This window comes from Pipistrellus kuhlii, unplaced genomic scaffold (genome assembly GCF_014108245.1).
Source record: "Pipistrellus kuhlii isolate mPipKuh1 unplaced genomic scaffold, mPipKuh1.p scaffold_m20_p_1, whole genome shotgun sequence".
NCBI classification, from domain to species: domain Eukaryota; kingdom Metazoa; phylum Chordata; class Mammalia; order Chiroptera; family Vespertilionidae; genus Pipistrellus; species Pipistrellus kuhlii.
Window position 1 is genome coordinate 13595462 of NW_023425404.1, and position 22985 is coordinate 13618446.

The 22985-nt window shown below is 49.6% G+C and overlaps 1 protein-coding gene across 12 annotated transcripts in view; it reads right to left on the bottom strand.

Moving 5' to 3' along the window:
* The window catches only part of RGS6 (regulator of G protein signaling 6), a 467079-nt gene that overhangs the window by 14987 nt on the left and 429107 nt on the right, over positions 1-22985 (bottom strand). For 3 of the 12 annotated variants that reach the window (XM_036432407.2, XM_036432400.2, XM_045579016.1), the window contains exons 16-17: positions 13606-13695; positions 9982-10035 (exon numbers count right to left, since the gene is read on the bottom strand). In XM_036432407.2, coding sequence (XP_036288300.1) covers positions 9982-10035; positions 13606-13695 — 144 coding nt within the window. Of the gene's footprint in view, positions 1-9603; positions 9855-9981; positions 10036-13605; positions 13696-22985 lie in introns of those variants that run through there. The other 9 variants (XM_036432420.2, XM_036432421.2, XM_045579019.1 and 6 more) reach the window with 8 other exon arrangements.

The window sequence follows — 22985 nt, forward strand, 5'->3', positions numbered from 1 at the left end:
TCTTGGTGCAGAGGAGAAGGAGGGTCTCCAGCCTTGTGGGAAAGTATGGGTGTCCCCTGCTCCCGATTTCTTTCTCCCTGCCCCTCCTGTCGAGGCGCCAGTCGTGCCTCACCTAGTTTTAAAGGAGCATCGGAGACCATAGAGTAACAATCTATTCTGGGCTTGCTTTGGTTTTTAAAAATGTGCTATTAAAACTCCACTACTTTACCCGGATCGTCATGTTTAATGAGAGGCCTCAAAGAATTTGAAAGCAAAAGATGAGGCGAGGAAGGAGCCATAAGCCATAATCACCATGAGGATTCAGTCCCAAGAGGAGCTAAAGCAGCCCTGGCGCAGCCAGGGACAGGGAGAGCCTTTGAAAGGGGCTGGTCCTCCGAGGCGGGAGAGAGCCTTTCCTTCCCCTGAGCTGGCCGAGGAGGAGCCTCCAGGCAGGGCCAGGGGAGGGCCCGGGAGGCAGCATCCCCTTGGTCTGGGGCCTCGGGGCACGTTCTGCCCCTGGCCAGGCAGAGAGGCTTTCCGTGGCAACTTGCTCACCTGAAATGTGCAGCTGGCTTTGTCATCTGTTCTGCTTTCAACAAAATACCTCTACTGAGTGGGAAGTGTGTCAGGCCAAGCTTTCTCCAATGCAGAGCCAGGGTGCCCTCTGTGCATGCCCACCCAGCTGTGCTCCGCCTGCCTGACTGCCCTTGGCCACTCAGCTTCCCTGCACCAGCGGGCGCCTGTGCCCTCTGCTCACTGACCTCCCGAGGACATCCAGGGACGAGGCAAGCCCTGTTGCACAGGGCTCAGCTGCAGCAGCAATTGCCTTGAAAAACAAACCCTGCAAACAAAAGCCTCCAGAAGGCAAGGGTGACATGGGGAGGGCAGCAGTCCCACTTCCGAGTTGCTCTCGGGGTGTCGCCAGATGGCGTTTTCACCCTCAAGGCAGAGGCTGACCTGACTCCTGGATTCCTCTCCTCCAGTCTCAGCAAACTCCCTCCATGGGCTCCATTCTTCTCTTCCTCGGCTTATTCACAAACCACAGAACAAAATGCGGCAGGACCACTGGACAGACACTGCATCGGAGGATTCCAGATGGAAGAGATGATGGAACCTGCGCTGCAGCACCGTGGCCATTCCGCTGGAGTGTTTCCAGGAAGCTCACTGTTCCCTGAGCTGCACGTTCCATTGCCGGGAAGTTGCTACTGTTAGACTACGCTGCAGGAGAGTGGCCCTCCCCACATCTTTTCCCCGTTTGTTCTAGCTTTGTCTGGAACAATCCAGAAATGTCCACTCACTCTGGAAGACAAATAGGTATGTCTCACAGTGGTCATCAAGTCTCTTTAGGGGCTAAACATCTTTTTCTACTTTCACTCTTAGCTGACCTGGCTTCCAGAAGCCCCAGTTATCCCTTCTGAACTGTTCTAGATTGTTAAAGATCTTGATAAAATGTGGGGGCTGAGAACCCAGACTCAACATGGTCTAGAGCAGCACAGAGGGCAGTGAGTCGCTTCTGTCTTCTGACCATGCCCCATTTGTCACTGCAGCCTGAAGTTGTTTTTTTTAAAAAATGACTGCATCCTGCTTTGACTTACCTTAAGCATGCAGTCAACTACAACCCCAGAATTTCCTTTTTGACTTGACTTTCAGTGAAAAATTCAAATGCCATCCTTTAGTTGTGATTTTTTTCTTTTTAACATAAATTTTATCTGGCTAAATTTTATCTAGTTGTTTATGACTCATTATCCCACCTGAGGGAGATACTTTTCAAATATAATTTCATTATCTACCAAATGAGCAAAACCTTCTAGGTTTGGGTCTTTGAATAGGATTGGCATGTATGTCTCAAAAAGGACATTGACTGGACCCTTGTGGCTGCAACAGAAGTTATCTTTCCTGTTGATATAAATCTTCTAAAGGCCTGGTGCACAAAATTAGTGCACAGATAGGGTCCCTAGGCCTGGCTGGCAATCAGGGCTGATAGGTCCTTCTGGCCACTGGCTGGGGCCTCCCTTCATTCTCTGCCACCCCCTGGTGATCAGCACATGTCATACCAAGCGATCAGTCTCCTGGTTGAACTTCTGTGGGGACAATTTGCATATTAGGCTTTTATATATATACTAGAAGCCCGATACATGAAATTTGTGCAAGGGGCTTGGCCCTCACAATCATGGCAGCTTGACTTGGCCCTTACAGCCTTGGCTTCATCCAGAAGGACATCCAGAAGGACGTCTGGTCTAATTCACATATTATACTTTTTATAGATAGATGGCTTTACCCTCTTACCAGCCATTGAGACACTGTGGATATATTGTTTTTCCTACTTATGGGCCAACACAGGGGGAGTAGAGGTGAGGGGAGAGGGACATAAATGGACATTATTTTCAACCTCAGTGGACTAACAGCAGGTCACAAGTAGTTTCTGGAGGAGAGGACGTCATATGTTAGTCATCCTTCTATAGTAAGCCGGGCTGATGGGAGGGTGTGGGGAGTTCCTGCCAGATATCACACCGGCCAGCCCATCCCTGCTTGGGGCTGTGGTGCCATTACTCAGGCTAAAGTGATTTGACTCACTCAGGGCCATGGAGAAACCACTGCCATCTGGCCTCTGCCACCGTAATACAGTCCCAACCCTGTCCACCCTCCCATCCACCCTGCAACCGCTGAACAAACACCTAAGTGCCTTTCTCTCATTGGCCTTGGGGGAACCTCACTAGACGGAAAACTCATTGTCCCGCTTGCCATTCTGCTTCATAGCAACACTTTACAGATCATTCCTGTGTACGGATTTGTATCCGCCCCCCTTCCAGAATGCCATGCTCCCCAAATTCCATTACAACCCGTTTGCTGCTTAAAAAAGGGGTCACTGCTAATTGGTTTTCCCCAGGAGCTCATTTCGGGGGGATGTGGTGGAGATCTCACTTCTCAGCCTTCCAAGTCCATAGTCCTGAAGCCCTCTGACCTCTCACTGTCCAGTTGGGCTCCTCTCCCTGACTTTGACTGTGGCAGCTTGGTCCCCTCCCTAGGTTCCTGCTGTTTCGAGGCCTAACACCTGGCGGTTTTGCTCTCCTGTCCTCTAGGTGGTGCCACTGCCCCCCTGACAGGACAGTGGGACCTCCTCCCTCCTGTCCCCGAGTGGTCTTCACGTCCTACTGTCCATGCTGCCGAGGGCCCTGCAGTCACCTTCACTCTCTGTCTTCTCACTGGACAGATGGGAGCCCGGAGCTGTCAGAAGCCTGACTGGATGAGTGACAAGGGACAGGCTGAGAGCTCCTTCTAGAAGGATGCCTTTCCTGAGAGGGGGATGGGAGGAGGGCTCTGTGGTGGCAAAGGGCTGCAGGTCACCTCCCAAAATAGATTCCTGCCGGGCACGCACACCCAGCCTGCCTTGTGGAGACGGGCAGGGGATGCGATTGGATCCGAATCAGTGGCTGTAAACACACAGCTGTGCCTTTCTGCCTCGGAGGACTTGGGTTTGCACTTGACTGCTCGCACTTGGGGTCAAGGGAAGGCAGGGAGGGGCCTGGGTGGGGGAGAGGCAGGGAGGGGCCAGAAGAGCCTTGCTCTTCCCGTGTCCCCACGTGTGGGGGCTGTCACGCTGTGCTTTTTCTCCAAGTGGCACTCCACAGGGAGGGCGTTTTTGCTGCTTTTGGTTGACACATTGAAGCATCAAATGAAACAGCTGGTGGGGGGAAGGAGGGATGTTGGTCCTTGTTCCAAAAAAGTGGCAGGGCCCAGGGCTGAGTTACTCACAATGACAATCTCTGACCCTTTTGATAAGTAAAACCCTCACTCCTCCCCAGGGTTTCAGAAGAAGCCTCCATCCCTCACCATGGTGAATCACTTCATTGTTTTGTTTTCTCTGTATCCACCAGCCAAGCTAATTCAGCTGTCTTACATTTAATAGTTTGTTTATAGAAAATACATATTTTCATTTTTTTAGCTCCAAAATTATATATATATATATATATATATATATATATATATATATATTTTATTTTATTTTTTATTTATTTATTTATTTTTTCCCCCATTGATTTCAGAGAGGAAGGGAGAGGGAGAGAGAGAGAGAGAAACATCAACTATGAGAATAATTGATTGGCTGCCTCCTATATGGCCCACACTGGAGATTAACCCCACACTGGGCATGTGCCCTGACCTCCTGGTTGGCTGACACTCAACCACTGAGCCATACTGGCCAGGCCAAAATTATAATATTAAATATACTTTTCAGCTTTACTTGGAGCCAAGATGGAGAGGGCTGGTAGGGATCAGGGAGACTTAACCTACCACTGACTGTGGGCAGGGTTACATGAGCTCTCGGCCCTCATCTTGCCCAGTTCTAAGAGAGGACAATGACTAACAAGCTGGCCCAGAGGTCTCCAGAGACTGGAAAGTGTAGTGGCAGATGAGCAGCTGAGTGACCCTGAGGTCCTCAAATGCTCACTTTCACTCCTTTCTATGCCCCACAATGCACTGTGAGGGGGCAGCACCCACACTGGAGCCCACTCCTCTGCCCAGCTGACCTTGGCCCCCACCACCGACACACACACACACCAGGCTGGTTGTCCATCCCAGGAGGCAGGGACTGCAGAACTGGCAGCTGCCCTCCTGAGGTCACAGTGTCAGAGGGAGCCCTGGGCAATGCAGGGAAGAGCCTGTGGTTTAGGCAGCCTGCGGCACTCAGTTCTGGTGCTTTATCCTCCAATCCTGTCAAAAACTTTTAAATACACACCCAACTCAATGCTCTCCATGGCTTATTTCCAGGCCTCAAAGGCTGCAGCCACTTCCCGGGCAGGAAGGCAGCTCCTCTCTCATTCAGAGAATGATTAGCACAGCAGGAAAGTCAGGTGGAGATCAGGAGAAATCTCAGGATGGAGAGAAGCATGGACCTGAAGACACTACCAGCTGGAAAAGTCCATGCAGATGATCTAGCCCAAGCCATTGTACAGAGAAGATCACGCTCAGAGAGGGCTAATGATTTGCCTGAGGCCACACAGCTCGTAGGAACCATTCTGCGTGGGGGCTGCTGAGGAGTTTCACAGAGTCCCAGAAGTCCTCACTGTCCCAAAGAGGAAGCTTTTCATGCAATTCCTCCCAAATACCGCTATGGAAGTCCACCTTCATCGGTAGGCAGAGAGGGGTGGGGAGGGTTGCACTACTGTTCGATCTTGGGTCTCTGATATGGGAGATGCTGGCCATTGAGTCTGTGACCCAGTGGTTCCCAAGGGACCCAAGGACTGTTTGCAATCCAGACCAACCCTGTGTAAAGAATTCTAGCCAGCTGCCCCTTGCTGAAGGCTGGAAAGTAATTTTTCAACTGCGGTCGAAGCCCTCTGGAGCCTCTGCTGGGTCTAGATTTGCAAACTCATTCCACCTGAGTGCATGCTGTCCCCAGGACTGGCTGAGGGGGAGGGGAAAGCAACCTCCTCCGGGAGGGAGCTGCTGATGCCAGGTTGGCTGAACACCCTGGGGATCTGCCCTCTGCTGCGCCTGCCAGGAGCCCTGGTCATCCACTTCTGGCTCAGCACCTGGGCCTGAAGCAGGGGATTCTTCCAGCAGAGCTACCTGGGAGGGATGGGGGAGGAGATGAGCTGCTGGCTTTTTAGTTCTCATTAGCTTTTCTTTGGCTTTAGCTGGGGAGGGAGGAAAGGGCAGGTGGGAGGGGGAGGGAGGGTGGATGACAGCTGGCTCCCAGAACTTCCTGATCTCCATCTGACTTTCCTGCTTCATTGCTTGGCAGGCAGGACAGAAATGCCTGTTGCAGAGATGCCACCGGGCACATGCCAAGGCTCCCTCAGCCCCCTGCCCTGCTGTTTCAAGTCCTTGACAAAGTTCAACTGTGACGTTCTCTTAGGAAGGGGTGACCTGGTCCTGGTCCTCATCTCCACCCTCCTGTGTGGCCTCCTGTGTGGCCCCATGTCCCATCTTTGGAGCCCAAGGTTATCGCTGATGAGGCTCTCAAGAGGGCAGCCGAGGATTCGACTGAGTTCCTGGGCCAATGTGTCCAGGGAGGCTAATGCCAGCGTCACTTGGAGCTGCCACTTCTAATTTAAGTGCCATCACTCTGAGGAACTGCACCCAAGGAGCAGGGGACTTTCTCTATCTTCTCCTCCCCAGGACGATGACTTTGGCCACCTTCCCCCGAAGAGACAATCTTGTCACTACTCTTGAGTCTTGGCTAACGGCCCTTTGCATCCTCTTCCCTCCTCTCATCCGTCCCCCTGATCCTCTATGTCAGAGTCAGCTCCTGGGAGGCGGGTCCCACTCTGTGGTAGACCCCAAAGTAATAAGCATGCTAAGAGAGAACCAGGAGGGTGTTTCCTGCAGCTCTGGTCACCCTCACATTTGTCAACAGCAAAATCAGAAAGACGGCAGGGAATGGCAGGCTGGTTTGTGCTGAGTGGCAGGAAATAGTCTTTAGTTTGAGAACCTTCCTCCTCTCCCCCCCTTCCTCCCCATCGGTAATGCCTGGGACTTCCCACCAAATAACCTGAAGATGGCTGGTGAGGCTAAGGTAACCACCGTGGTGGGCTAGATGTTTCCTACTGTGGCTCTCATATTTTATAGCCACTGTGAAAGGAAGCTTCCTGAGGACAGGGTCAGGGAGGGATAGGCTCCATTCATTTGATGGGAGGCCATGTCTGGGGCCCCTGGACCAGGACCACCATGGTGTGAGTCATTCATAGCACAAGGGCAGCTGAGGGTCAATAGGAGCTGAAATCCAGCCTGGGCTTTGGTTGGCCAGCTGTGCATTTGTGGGGCTGGGCCCGTGAGAGGGAGTCTTGTTTCTGTTTCTGATAGAGCTGCAACATGGGCTAGTTACGTCATGCCATGACTTTCAGGTTATGTTTGGTTCTGAACCTGGGTCTTCCCTGTCAAGTAAGCAGGGCTTTGCACAGGCTTGGTGGTCCCAGTCACCAAAACCACACAATGCTTGGCCCAGCTAATCCCCAGACATTGGCTTTGTACAGTCAAGGTCTGGGTGACTCAGAAAGAGGCTTCTATTGAAAGGAGAAGCTCACACAGAATTTTCTCATTTGGGGGTTCCAAGGCCCCTTCTGCACACAAAGGAGCATGCCCCTAGCAGCACCCATGAACTGCATTAGGCAACCCTCCAGGATCTCATGTAAAAGGGGGCATCTGCACCTTCAACAGGTAATCCCTCTGTTCATGATACACCTGAGCCTTGGAAAGAACAATTTGCTTTCTGCATGGGAGAAATTTGGATTCAGATTTCAGTCTTGATAAGAAGCTAGTTGACTGAGCTAACCAACCATCAAGATCAACATTTCTTGCTACTCATTAGTCCCAAGTAGCAGCTGGTCTCATATCCTTGATCTACGAGCTGCCCAGCTTCACGCACTCATTTTCCCATTATTAGCCCTAGGACATGGATGGTCTTCCATACATCTTTCCCAGCACAAGGAAAATGCTATTGAACTAGCCTTTCATTGAGTTTTATAGTTCACAGTATGTAGCAGACGTACAGGCATATTGGCTGATTAGAACTCTGAGCTGTTGAGACCAAGTTCTTGGGATCCAGCCTCAAACACCCTGCGAGTTGCCATTGTTCTATGGCCACGGGCTGTTCCCTCAAACTCAGCCGCCTCTCGTGGGGATGAGGTGTCATCCCAAAAGCCACAAGGAGCATGGATGGATCCGTGCAAATCCATCTCCATTTCCACCACTGGAACCAAAGTGCCAGAACACACCACCCATTAAAGTCTTCATAAAAGAACAGCAGAAAATTTAGGATTTTTTTTTTTTTTTTTTTAAGTTTGGGCCTTTTATCATATAGATGCTAAAAGTTTCAAAAGCTTGGGAATTCTTCTCCTTCAGTTGGCCCTGAAGACACCTCTGTACAATCTCTCCTGTGCACACTCCACACGCTGGGAAAGTGTCTGGTGCTTTCTCATTCCAAACGCTTTGTTAACAAATCTTGGAGGCCCACTGAACCAACACCACTTCTGGGATGAAGGGACAGCGATAAATGCTCTTCCCAGAGCTTCAGCAAGATTATTCTCGCCTTTCCGGATACCCACTTCTCATGCAAAGCAGCCTGGAGATCTTTGGATGTCTTGTCTTAATACGGGTCTTTCTCTCTCACACCTCTGGCTCCTGCAGGCAACCTGGAGGGCTCTGCCTTCCCAGTCTCCACTGACAGTCTAAGTTGCCTTGTAGTACACTCAGGGCCTGTCCACATATTCCCTAAGTATTATCTGCCCACACATCCTGGCTCAAAAGAGACGGAGAGGAATAGGTTCCTACTGCTCTCTATCAGGCCTCGCCTTAGACAGCCTGTGGCATCTCTCTTTTTTCTCCCCTGTTAATCCTCACCTGAGGATATTTTCCCATTGATTTTTAGGGAGAGTGGAAGAGAGAGGGAAAGACAAAGAGAAATATCGATGTGAGAGAAACACATAAATTGGTTGCCTCCTTGCATGAGCCCTGACCAGGGCCTGGGCCAGGGAGGAGCCTGGAACCAAGATACATGTCCTTGACTGGAATCCAACCTGGGACCCTTTTGTCTGCAGATTACACTCTATCCATTGAGCCAAACTGGCTCATGTCAGCCATGAAGACAGACAGGGCACCAGCAGGCCTCCCATTCTGTAAGCTCTGACTTTTTAAGAGGAAAGACCATAGAGAGGGAGACCAAAGAAGAGAAAAGACGAGCACCCGTATTTTAACTCTCATCTCAGGCCATTATGATGTTTACATCTAGCAAATTCAAAATAATGTTTAAATTCAGCTAACGTGCCTCTAGTTTCACCTGGGTAAACAACTAGGTTGCTTTCAACCCAGAATTCTTAGATTTTATGCCAAAAGGATGAAATAAAGATGTGAATCGTGCAGCTATCTGGTTTTACAAAGACTCCTCTCTTCAACAGAGACGGGGAAAGACAAATGGGCATCAGAGGGCTCTACCCTTGGGAAGAGAAGAGTGGCCAGTCCCATTGTGGGATGCCTGCTCCTGGCTGCCACGTTGGTTCCCTCTGGTTCGATATTAACAGCGCAGGCTGGGGCCCAGACACTCAGCATCGTGTAAGCGAATGACGGGTATGTGAATGAGTGGAACTGAATGCTGTGCATCAAGCCCCATGCCCCAATCTTACAGAGAAAGGCCCGGAAAGGAGAGATGGGTCTGTGCTGTTCTATAGACCATAGAACCGAATCTCCGCTGTGCCCCATGGGAAGACTATTCATTCTGCACGCTCACCTGTTACCATGGGGCCACCTCTGTGCCACTGCATCAATCTCTACCTCATCTGAACTCAGTGCGCATGGGGTAAGGCCACTTCCCCACAGGAACAGTGAACCTGCAGCCCATCGTGACTCCCTCAAGGCCTTGCCCCTGGGAGTGCAGGGACAGAAAAGGGACCTGCTTTCCCTCCTCCTCCCCCAGGGCCACCTGCTTTCTTCTCCCTGTCACACTATGCACATGAGGCTGACGAGGACTGTAAGTCATGCAGAGGCCACTAACACATACCAGCTAGACCACACGGCCAGCACCCATGCAGCACGGCCACCTCCTGCGCACGCGAAAGCCGCCTACACAGCAGCAGCAGCTCGCGGCCCGCTCCCGCGGGCTTGCCGGCGTTCACAGAGGGAAATTTGGAATGTTTTTTATAGATGAGCTACGGTTCTGAGCCAATTTATTTCGTGAGACAGTTCGATGGCCTTCTCCCTGGGCTGCTGCAGAAGATGCACAAACCGCGCAGCCCCCAGGGCGGCGGGCGGGTCCTCTCTCCTCGGAGCCCTGCACGGAAGGTCAAATGCGAAGCTCGAGGCTGGCGGTCGGGTGTGCACCTTCTGCAGAGGGAGCCGCTGGGGCTTTTGCAAATCCATCCCTAGAAGTGAAGCTGCAGACACTTGCAAAAGAAAAGGGATGTGTTGAGGGGGAAAGCACTGGACTCCCTCCCGCCCCAGAGGGAAGGACAACATAAAAGAACTGAGGAAACCAGAGGCACGGGAGGGAACAAAACCAGCTGAACTTACCACACTGCGAGTGAACTTTTCTAAGGAAGTTCTACGACCTTGCTCACTTTCTGGCTTTAGGAAAAACAAACAAAGGAAAAAAAAGATAGGGAGAAAAATACAGAAAGAAAAAAAAAATCTTCAGCTTACACGTGGTTTCCAAACAGCACAGCGGCAACTAATGGACAGAAAGCGAAACAGGGCGCAGAAACGGGAAGAGAGAAGCAGCCAGCGCTGAATGCGGGGGTCAGTGGGGCAGACAGGAAACAGAAGCCCTGGAAGATGCTGTTCTAAGGAGCAATGAGGTGTGTGTGTGTGTGTGTGTGTGTGTGTGCGCGCCTCCAGGGCTCATTAAATGTCCTTGGGGCTCAGTAGGAGCCACGGCAGCTCTGCAGTCTGCTCACTGCTTTCCACGGGCACTGCCCATGTGCAGGAGCCCCTGGTGGTGTGTTCCTAGGCCCACAGGCAGCCATGGGGAGGGAGAGGGAAGACAAGTGGGGACATAGAACAGTTTAGTTCTCAGGGCCCTCAGGGTGTGCTGATGGGATGTCAAGAAGTGGCTGAGGATCTGGGTTGCGACTTTCCTCTGAGATTTTCCTGCCCGGATCAGCTAGAAAGTTTGCTGCCTTCAGTGTCTCCTTCATGGCCCCCCCACACTGGCTCTCATTCTGGGTCCTTAGAATAAGGAGGCTCTACCCATGTCCTTTGCAAAGGGACCGGAGCTTCAGAGGAAGGTTCTGGAAAGAAAATGCTCTCTGTACCCAGGCAGGTGACCCCTTCCAAGGTTTACTCACAGCCAGCTGCAGGAGGGGCAGGGATTTTCTAGGGAACTCCTAGCTGAGGGGCCCACAAGTGGGGCAAGAGGCAAAGCCCGCGGATACTCCCTAGGGCTAGGTGCTCACTACCAGCAGAGGAGGAGACGGTGTGGTGTGACTCTCTCCCCAGGTGTTCTGCTTGTTCAAGAAGTTTGGGGAGAGAATTAAACCTCCAAAGACCTGCTAGTTTATCCTAGAGCCCTGTCCCAGGGCCTAGAGCCCAAGATTGGGAAATTTGGAGAGAATACCCACTCACATGGACACACACACACACACACACACACACGCAGCAAATAGTGGGAATTAGGGAGCCAAAGAAGCAGTCACGGGTCTGTGGGTGTGCACCATGTGCCAGGCGCAGAGGGGGATAGCCAAGAGCAGCCACCTGCCTGTGTGGACAGGTCAGAAGGCTCCCTTGGCAGTCATGTCTCCACCCCCTCGGCTGGCTGCCCGAAGATAGACAGGGCATTGTAGAAGGAAAACACAACCTAAGGACCCAGCACTCAGAGCCGGGTGGTCTCTCTCCTGGCAAAGGGACCAAAGTTTCCACGCTTGGCCCTGAGCAACACACCAAGGGTCCGCTCTGGGGATGGCAGAACTCAGCTTCAATACAGTGGGCGGCCCAAGGGCATGCAGTTGGCTGTGTCAGGCCGGCCCAGGCCCTGCAGTAAGACCTGTGCCTGTCATCCCTGGGCTGTGGCGACCAAGCTGCTGCTGGCAGAGGGGAGCCCTCGGCTGGGCTCAATCGGGTTCCTCTGCCTCACACAGCCTCTCCCAGGAGCCTGGTGCTTAATTGTCTCGGAGGAGCTGTCAAAACCCAGCTCGCTCGCTCCTTGGGAACTTGGTACATCAAAGTGACTAACCTTATCTTCCCTACTTAGCACAGAAGGTGAGCCAGGGATGAAGGACCAGAGACTGTGTCTCCAGACCTTTCTCAGCAGAAAAGTGAGGCCCATTCATATTCCCTCTCTTAGCAAGAAGTGTGATTCTCACACACCTTTTATGACCTGGACAGTTATAAGCCCATCCCTGAAATCCGAAGATTCTAGGCCTACCTGCAAGTGCCGAGTTACAAATCCAGTCCACACCTGGAGACTCTCAGAAGTGGGGAGAGGGGGGAGGGAGGGGGAGGTAAGTTTTGTTACTATTTTTGGAAACAACCCCTGGCTATTAAAAGGGTGTCAGTGTCTGGGAGGACTTTCTGTCACAAGAATGGCCCTGGGTTCCTCCTCTGAGAAGTCTCCTCTATGAGAGGATCTGGGGGCACAGGCATGCCAGCCCCTCCAGAGCTGGGCTGCATTTTCTCTTTGTGCTCAAACCCTCAGGAGACTGAACAGCCTCTGGCTGCTGCTGGGTGTATAGATAGGCCCAGGCAGCTCAGTCTGCAGAGCCTCAGCATTTCCCCAAATTGTGATCAGTTCTGGGTCATGAGCCACAGGGATAAGAAACTCTTACTTTGACATTCTCCCATGAGATTTGGGCTGGATACCCAAAGTCTCCATAACCTTCCTTGAAAAAAATGGGCATCAGACATTTGTCAGAGCATCAGCCCCTCCTCCTCCATCCTCTTGCAGGGAACTGGCAAGAGGCCAAGATTCACATTTTCCATCACAGCAATGGCACCTGAGAGGCACCTGATGAAGAGGGTGAGGCCACCGAGAAGCTGGGTGTCTGACAATCTGGTATTCCAAGGTCCTTTACTGTCCCCCAGACTATCAGGGATGTCCTCAGGGCTCCTTGAGGGCATGAGAACATATACATGTGCTCATGGAGACTCTGGAATTATGTGGTACCATAACTCTAGCAAAGAGACCAACCAGATATGCAGACAGGACCCTGGCACAGGAGGTGGACAGAACACAGAGGGAGAAAGGCTACCCACAGAGCATGGCGATGGACACCACGTGCCGAGGGCCTGGGGTTGGAAGGCTGGGAGCGGAGAAGAGAGGATGAAGATGCGTATATTCCTCAAGGTACATGGCATGGAAGTCGTGGGATGTGGTGCGAGGAGAGACACGCTTAGCCACACGTGGGCCTCAGATCAGAGCTGGAAAGTGCAGAGGATTTGCAGGAATCATGAGCCACTTTTCAAGCCTCCCCTCTCTCAGACCTCAGGCCCCTCTCGACTCTCCCTTCCCTCCTCCCAGGAACCCAGATGAGTTCATCCCTGCTTCGGTCACCCCTCACCACCTGCATGCTGAGGGTACCTGGGTCCCCAAATCCAGGTGCTAAGGGCTGCTGGGAACTATGACATCATTCTCATGGAGGAGGGGGAAGGAGCTAGGATATGGCTACTTCTTGGTTAAGAGAAAACACACACTGCGGGCGGATGAGGGAGAGGAAGTGGGTGTCAAGGAGGGAATGATCCCAACAACGACTTCCGGTGCCAGATGGCCCCCTTGAAACCTACAAGGTTTTCTCTCCAACTCTGAGCTGGTGAGGGAGACAATCTGTGGGGTTGTTGTTGAGGGCGGGGTGGGGGGGGGAGGGAATTCGTACTGAGGGGCTCTCTCTGATTTCCTAAGGGGTTCACTGATGTCCTGCCAGCCGGGTACTCATGTCCTAAGCCACTGTTGTCACACTCCCTGCTGTGGGCACAGCTCGCAGTTGGAGGTAATGAGCACATGGAGACAGGATGCCACACCATGGGCCTGGGGGTGGTGACAATCCTAACTGTCTTCCATTGGAGCGGGAGTAGATAGAGGAGGGAAAGAAGAAAAGAAAAGGTAAATAAAACCCCAGGGGTGATATTCTCACTTCACACCGGCAGCAAGCAGCAGGCAAGGATCAATAGTGCTAAGAAAGGCAAGGCTGCCCTTTCCAAAGATACCTTCTTCTTGGCCAGCAGCAAGTCCTGGTAAGCATTTGACCGGAGGAAGCGGGCGTAGCTGTCACTCTTCATCAGCTTGTAGATGTGCTCCTGGGAGGGAAGGAGGCAGAAGACACAAGAAGGGACTGTCAGCCGATACGAAAGGGGATTACCACCCAACCAGCCACCGTTTTAGGGGAGAAATGAATGAACCCAGAAAGCGTGTGTGCACCTAGGAAAACTTGCACCCTGCTTGCCTTGTGTTTTTGTCTCACCCATAAACACCAAACAACACATCTTATTTTTTGGAATAAAAGGCCTTTGAGGATTGTGTTCTTGGTGCCATGTTAGGATGCAGTACTGCTTAATGATGAAACCACAGGCAGAGCAATGAGAAGAGACAAACTATTGACACACTCAACCACTTGGTTGAACCTCAGGGAATTACAGTGAGTGAAAAAGCCCCAGAAGGCTACGCACTGGAGGACTCCACTGATGCAGCATTCTTTGAGCGACAAGTTAAAGAAACAGACAACAGACTAATGGTTGCCAGAGACTAGAGATGGGAGAGGGAAGGAGAGGGAAGGAGAGGGAAGGAAGGTGTGATGAAAAGACAATAGAAGGATTCTGTGGCGATGGAAGGATTCTGTATCTCAGCACATCTTACACATGTGAGAGTTGTACATTGTACAGAGCTAAACACACACATTACACACGAGTACCAGCAAAATTAGGAAATCTGATAAACTCAGTGGATATAGCAATGTTGATATCATGGCTATGATGTTTTACTATAGTTTTGCACATGTTACCATTAGGGGAAACTGGATAACTGGTATATCTCTGTATTATTTCTTTAAAAAATTTATATATATATATATATATATATATATATATATATATATATATACACACACACACACACACACACACACACACACACACACACTAGAGCACTCGAGGCTTAATGCAGAAAGATTCGTGCAAGAATAGGCCTTCCTTCCCCTGGATGCTGGCACCAGCTTCCCTCCAGCACCTGGGACCTGGGCCTTCATTCTGGCCGCCACCTTCTACCTTTGCTCCAGCCTTGCCACCCTCCCATGGCTCACTCCACCCCTGCGTCCCCCTCTCATAGCAGGCATCCTGCCCTGCTCTGGCTGCTCTGCGCCTGTGCCTGCATGCTGCCCAGAGGCCCAGAGCAGCTGGGGCAGAGCAGAAAGCCATCTTTGTCACATCAATTTGCATATTCCCTCCTTATTGGCTGTGGGCACCACCATATTTGTCGAGGAGTGATGGTCAATTTGCATATTACACTTTTATTAGATAGAATATATATAAATTGATTTCAGGGAGGAAGGGAGAGAAAGAGAGAGATAGAAACATCAATAATGAGAGAGAATCATTGATAGGCTGCCTCCTGCACACCCCACACTGGGAATCCAGCTGCAACCAGGGGATGTGCCCTGACTTGGAATCTAACTGTGATCTTCTGGTTTATACTTCAATGCTCAACCATTGAGCCACACCAGTTGGACTGTATTATTTCTTTCAACTGCCCTGGAATCCAGAAACATCTCAAAATAAAAAAAATTTAATTAAAAAAGAACTCCACATGCAATGATACAATTGGATCGGTTGTGTATGTCCAGGCCACCAGCTCATCCTGGAAGGGTGCCCTTGGAAGCAGATCATGCGGCACGTGGGCAAATATGCCATGCCTGAGGCTCACATCCAGGAGGACAGATGCTGTGGCATGGTGCCTTCTCTTCTCCTGGGCTCCTAGAGGTACTTAAATTCTGAATTTGGCAACAAATTTCACCCTTGACTTCCCCATAGCCTCCTGGTCCCTTCCTAAAAGATCTGTCCTCGTTAAGGACAGAGAAAGCCTGGTTCATTAAAAGAGGGGGTTTGTCCACGAAAAAGGGCTATTTATCAGTTGAACTGGAATATAGCTCAGCTGCACAGGAAGCCTGGCTGTCGCAGGAAAGGACCCGCGAGGAGGTGAGAGGGATTGTCAGGCAGAAGCTGGCCTGGTAAGGAAGCATCTTCCCGGATGCACAGCATAGTTCACCCTATGAAGCTGGACCAGAGCTCCAGTGCTTGGGAGAAAGGAGAGCTGGTCAGGGAGGAAACGGCTCAGCTGGTGCTAGACTGGTCCTTAAGCACCTCTTTCTCTGGTACTCTTCCAAGGGGAGGGGTGGGAAAGAGTCCCCTCTCCCCAACAACCTCACATTTCAGAGATACCTGGCCAGACTGCTGGCACATCTAGAGGAAGTTGAGGCAAGACCCTCTCCCTACCCATCACAAAATAAAGTGAAAGCAGAGAGCAGAAAACCTCTTGGGCACCTTGTGAATCCCTCTCTGCCCATTTTCAGTTGGACCATAAGCAGACCTATCAGGGCATCAGCTTCATTCTTCCTCATACAGTGGTGCCTCGCATAAAGAACGCCTCGCACAGCGAACGCTGCACACAACAAACTTCACAGCAACAGGACAATGCTCAAAGGGAAGCGTCATCTGATAACGAGGAGCAACAATCAAACAATCAACCAATCCCAACTGCTGACATCAAGAACATCCTGGTCAAATGGAAAGCAGTTCAGGAGTTTACCAATGCCCACTATCCGGATTCAGCTGAAGCAAACAGGATCAACGATCTTTACTCCGATACTCTTGTCTGTTATTTCCGGCAGATGTTGGAGAAAAGAGAAAAACAAACGACTTTGGACAGGTTTTTCATGAAACCATCGGCCAAAAAGCAGAAAATGGATGAAGATGTGCAAGATTCGGTAGACTCTACTTAGTCTGTCTTAAAATTAAAAAAATGTGTTTTTTTTTTTTAAATTATGTTTTTAGATGTATCTAAATAAAAATAATAACAAAAAATTTATCTTTTTTTATGTCATCTTAGCATATTTTATGCTACAGAACGAATTATTTTTTTTTAACATGTATTGTTATGGGAAAACGCGTTTCACATAACGAACTTTTCGCATAACAAACTTGCTCCTGGAACGAATTAAGTTTGTTGTGTGAGGCACCACTGTATTTATAAAAGCAAGGTGCAACCCTATTAATGGGAATGGGCCCACTGCAAGGAGCCAAGAGAAATTAGCTAGTGGCTTGGATCAGAGCCTGCTTGCTAGTCCAGATGTGTTCAGATTGAATACATTTAGTGAGAACATGCCTCGCCGTTTTCCTGTAAGTTCCAGACAAAGTCCAGCCCATTCTAGTTTTAAGTTCCTCAAGGGAACAATATGTTTTGATCTCGTCTGTGCATAGCATCCAACATAGGGTCAAATGTTAGTGGAACTTACATTGTTTCTTGGTTCATAGAAATGCTTCTTTGAATTTAACATTCAACATGTTTGCCGGCTCCATACTAGTTTTGGTTTATGACCTGATCAGTTCCTGCTCTCTGCATAGGAGAGTGGGGATCATGCTCAGTCCCAGGGAAGCCCATATGTGAGCATCTTGGTCCATCCTGATGGCCTCAAAGCCCAGACTGAGGGACGTGATGGTCTTTGCATTTTTTTCCTTTTTTTATTGTTTAAAATATTACCTATATTAGTATATATATATCTCCTTTTTCCCCATTTGACCTGGTCTTTGCATTTTTTTTGTCTCTTTAAATTGTCCTAGCACTTAGCCGAAACCGGTTTAGCTCAGTACATAGAGCGTGGGTCTGAGGACTGAAGGGGTTCCAGGTTCGATTCCGATCAAGGGCATGTACACTGGTTGCGGGCACATCCCCAGTAGGAGGTGTGCAGAAGGTAGCTGGTCGATGTTTCTCTTTCATCAATGTTTCTAGCTCTCTATCTCTCTCCCTTCCTCTCTGTAAAAAATCAATAAAATATTAAAAAAATAAATTGTCCTAGCACTTAATTCTTAGGTACAGCAGTACAAAAGAAGGATCATTTTCTTATCCTTTGAGACAGCATAGAGGGACCTGGAGAGTATTATGCTAAGTGAAATAAGCCAATCAGAGAAAGGCAAGTATCACATGATCTCACTCATGTGTGAAATCTAATGAACAAAATAAAGTGATGAACAAAATAGATCCAGAGACATAGAAGCATGGAACAGGCTGTCAAATCTCAGAGGGAAGCTGGGGGCTGGAAGAGATCATTCAAAGAACTTACATACATATATGTACAACCCATGGACACAGACAATAGGGTGGTGAAGGCCTGGGGCGGGGGTTGGGGTTGGGCTAGAAAGATCAATGGGGAAAAAGAGAGGGACATACGTAATACTTTCAACAATAAAGATTTTTTAAAAATCTTAGGTAGAAATGTTAATGCAGAGGGAAAACGACTCACTGTCTCCTTCTTTTCAGCTCAGACATCACTTCTTTGTAGCCAACATGGCTAGATGGCTCTTGAATCATTTGAAGAGACCTGTCAGTTATTCCCGGGACCTTCTCTAAATCCCTGTCCAAAGCAACAGTTTCCTGCCTGTTGTTCTGACTTCCCGGAGGAATCGGAATTCCTACTATGCCTCACAAAATACCCCATTACACAAGAGGCGTAGGGAAGCCTCTCCTAGCCCAGCCCTCCTGGCCTTGGCAACAAATTACATCCTGCTCCAGCTAATTCGTCCAGCATCATTATGTGCAGGAAAAGCCTAGTCCACGGAAAGAAAGACCTTGTGAATTAAAAAAGAGCTGGATAAAGCAGATGCCTAAGCACGTAATCTCACAAATACACCAGCAGTTATTTACTGAGCATCTTGTAGGTGCCAGACCCTGTGTCCGGCTTTGAGATTGCAGCCCGAGAAGTCAGAAGAGGTCCCTGCTGTTGTAAAGATTCTATTAGGCAAGCCTGATGCACAAAGATCACAGACGGCTACTATCTAAGACGTGTCAGATCCAAGTCACTATTTAATTTTGTTTGGCTCCTTGCAGTGGGCCCATTCCCACTGGTAAGGCTACACTCTGCTTTTGTAAATAGGAAACACATTTGAGCTAAAGTCTATAAAGAAGTGAAAGTAGAGAGTGCTGTGAATGGGTATGAATGGCCAGATGTGGGGAATTGTTGTCTATCAACCAGAAGGGTCCTCACCAGAGTAGGAAGACCTTAGCAGACAGGAATGGGAATTGAGGGTAGGGCAGCCTGGCCTTGCTGCTGTATGGATTTGTCAAGCAGAGCAAAAAGGACAGTCCAGGGGCAAGGAGAAAGGAGCAGCAGACAATGGTGGTCTACGCATGGGGGTGGTGGTGGTGTCAATGTGGGTCAGGGGAGTGGTTGGGCATCGCTGTTGTCCTCCTCAGGTCATATGGACAATGTCACAGCCAGAACCAAGGTGGGATGGCGTGGGAAGAAAGTAGGAGGGAAAACATGACCTATTGAAGGTGGGCTGCATAAGGTGACCTTACTCTGCCAACCCTGATGCTAGCCTCTGGCCATCTCCAGGACAGTCTCAGATTGCCCTATCAAAGCAGATGCAAGGCATGGTCTATGGAAAAGCAGAATCAAGAAACTCCGCAGATCTCCTGTGCCCCCTGCAGGGCCGTGACTTTGGCCCCTCTGGACTGGGCCTTCCTTTCCCACAGGCTGCAGATCCAGGATTCCTCCATCCACCTCTCCTCCACCAAGCAAAGCAATGGAGTCTTTGATGTACCCAGTTCTGGAGCTCTGTTCTTTCCTCCTTGCCAGCTTTGTCTTGGAAACACAAAGACAGTAAACAAGGGGTGGGTGAATGGCGTACTGAGGTTTTTCTGGGAATGAGAATTAAGATAGGACTCAGGGTCTTTGGCCAGTTCCCAAATGCAATGAGTTTATCCCTGCCAGGGACAGCAAGTGTACAAAGCTTTTGGCAGTGACCTCTATTGATTTATGGGGGGGTTCTGGTTTGTTTCCCCTGCTCTGCAGACAACCGTCTTAAAGGGAAATGTATATCCAGAATCTGCAAAGAGCAGGAGAGCCACTGGTAAAACCAGCCAGCCCCTCCGAGAGCATTCCCGAGGGGCTAGAGAAAAAGAAGCTTGCACAAAATTTTCCCTCTTCTTTTCCTGGCTTTATCTTTCTCCCCCTCTCCTTCCCTTCCTCTCTGTCCTTTTTTCTCTTCCCTCCGTCCCTCCTTTCCTACCTTCCTCCCTCTTTTTTCCCCCTCTCTCTTCCTAAAAAGAGATGATTGAGTTGACTATGAAAGCAGCACTACCAGGGCCCACAACTGCCTTCCTGGCACAGGGAAGGCACCCACTCCAGCGGGAGGATGGCTCTCCATAGGCTGAGAAACAGATGTTCTAGAGCTCCAAGTCATCTTACACACTTCCCACAGGGCCTCTCTTCTCCACCCTCATTTCCCTCCATGGGTCTGGCCCTGGGATAGGGAAGGGGAGTGGGGGGAGGTCGGCCTGCCTGGGAGGCTAAGGTGGAAGCAACAACTGGAATCAGTAGGGTCCATGGCACATGTGGGAGCCAGAGGGAGTGAGCAGGGAGAGCTGTCTCTAAACCACACCCGCCACAAGTCGATGTCTTGCTGGGACAATCCTCATTCAGAAATCTCCTTTATTTTCAGACAAAACACAGGGACCCTCACAAGCATTGGGAAGGTGATCAACCAGACAATTGCCTGAGGTCTTGGGCCCCAAGCATGCTGCAGCAGTGAACCCAGAGCACCCTTAGTGTCCTCTTTGCTGTGGGTCCCTAAGAGAGCTGAGATCTCACTCCCCAGCTTTGGGACGGCCTCCAGGGGTGGGAAACCACTCAGCTGGGGCATGGCATGGCTGCTGAGAGCCCTTCTTGTGAGTTTCAAGTGTCCTGTTTTCCTTTTCCCAGGGGTATGTGCCTGTCTCTGCCCTCCATCCCCAGCTTCCTGGAATGACAGGAAGACTCTGGGAAGTGTTTAGTCCCTTGGCGTCCATTGGAGGAAGATGAGGCTGAGGGGCAGAAGGTGATGCTGCTCTGTGGGGTGGTGCAAAGGGAAATGGGCTGGCAGCTCAAGGCCTGACTCTGCCTTTTCCTAGCCCTGTCAATCACCCAATCCAATGAAGAAATATAAGTGAAAGCACCACAAAAATTATATATATGGAAGGTAATAAAAATCACTGGACTTCATGGCATGACTATCCTTGCCAGAGGTGGATGGGGATGAGATGAAAAGCTGAAGATTCTGGGGGTGGGGGTGGGGATGGGGGTGGGGGGCGGGAGGGGGAAGATGAGCAGAGTCCAGCTCTATTATTTTAGTTGTTGTTGTTGTTTGCGCTGAATCAGTGCTTATGTTTAAACCAACCCATTTTACAGATGGGGATATGAATACTCTAGAAGGTTAAGTGACCAGCTCAAGTACAGACCTAGACTTTGAACCCAGAACTATATGACCCCAAAGCTCACATTCTTCTCTTGCGACATGCTGCTTTTCATTGTCCTTGAATTGGGAGCTTGAGGGGAGTTAGTGTTGTATGGCTGAGACAAAGCCCTCAATGTGGGGCCAGAAGAAATGGTAAGGACCACCTTTTGAGTCCTAATCAGAACCATCCTAGTAGGAGATGCAGCCACTGCTCCCCATTCCCTTTCGGGAACCATTCGCTCCCACCATTGTCAGTGATGGTGAGAGGCAGGTCATCCAGGGTGACACAGCTCTGGTGTCTCACCTCACAGGTTGTGTATATCTTGTCCTTCCTACCAAAGGAAGGTTCCCAACCTGGCAAAGCTCTGAGGGCTGACTGGGGCATTTCGGGAGTCATAAGCAGCAAGTCTGTATCAAAGAAAGTTACCCAGGAGATCTCCTTTCAAGGGCTCTTGAATCTCTTAAACGAAAGGTCTTCAAACCTTAGGCATGGTTAGCCAAAGCCTCAGGAAAATTAACATCTTTTTCAACATAGGTCCTACAGGAGGACAGAGGGTGGGGCTGCGCAGTGGTAGAGAGGACGTGTCTGCTTAATAAACACAGAAGAGGCATCACGGCAATACGGACACAATAGCTTCTTGTCCTCATGGATGCAGCTTTGAATGACCATCCTAGGATCATGTGGATCTTAAATAAGAAGCCCCCGTTTGAATTTCTTTGTCCGTCTAAACAGGGCCTCAGAGGACCTTTTTCACAGAATGCAACATTCAAGTCCTAAGAGAGTGTAAGGGTAAATTATCATTTGCCACTACCCCGCAAAGCATCTGTATAAACATGTTTAATTTAACTGGCCAAAGGGCACAGCACATGGATGCTGTTCAATCCCCATGCTTAGATAAGAGTAGCTTCAAAGATAGCTTTGCATATTGCCTTTTACCCACCCAACTATCAGGGGCATTCACCCAGGTGTTTTCCTTTTCCTCATCAAGGTCATGGCGTTTGGTGCCAGAAATATAGGCTCTGAAGCCTCAACAAAAAAAAAACACTTTGCAATTTAGTTTTCTGATGCCTTCTCTCTAGGAACTACTAGTCTGTGTGGTAATAAACAGAGCCCGACCACAAACAACTGATTTGTTCTTTTCAAAATGCATCCCACCCTCTGTGGTTCATCTCCCTGAAATAAAACCACCCACAGGATGAAATGAGTAACTCCTGGAGCAAGCAGGGCCGTGGCATTCTTTGTTAAACTATGTCTGGCATGGGAAGTCTACCAGGAAATGCCCTCCAATCGAGGATTAATATCAGGAAACTTGGTGCAGTCTTGTGATACTGGCACACAATGCCACCGCCCCCACCACCAGGGCAAGGACGAACAGCTTTCTCTAGGCCAGAGGACTTGCTTGTCTGAGGCACTGATGGTGAACATAAACATGCGGTCCTTTGGGCTCTGGTGTTTAAAGAGCCAAATGTTAGAAGCCTTGCATTCCTTAATCAACTTGCTTTTAAGTATTTAAGATTAGATAATAATAAAAACTTTTGACTAAAGGTTTCTTGTCTGTCCAAGATGGGTGTAGACTTCAGGGTGTATTGTTCAGCTCTTGCATTATCCTGACCTCATTTTGGCCTTGAGATTGCTTTTTGATCTTTCCATGCACAGATGATGGCCAAGTAGAGTTTTGGTAACTTAGATTGAGGTCTGCTTAAGGGAAGGGACTCTCCTATATATTCCAAGAGCCTAGAACAGTATATTCCAAGAGCCTAGAACATCTGTACCTTATATGGGTATTCCAAATGTTGCTGATTTGGCATATTGTTGAGATTTAATTAAACTAGTATTGATCACGTACTGTATATGTTCCCTAAGGTTATTTGGCAAGCTTTTTCAAGTGGAAAGCCAAGCCCTAGCAGGCTTGGCTCAGTAGACTGAAAGGTCCTGGGTTTGATTCTGGTCAAGGGCACATACCCGGGTTGTGGGCTTGATCCCCAGTATGGGGCAAGCAGGAAGCAGCTGATCAATGATTCTCTTTCATCGTTGATGTTTCTATCTCTCTCTCCTTTACCCTTCCTCTCTGAAATCAATAATAATATATTTTTTAAAAGTTAAAGCA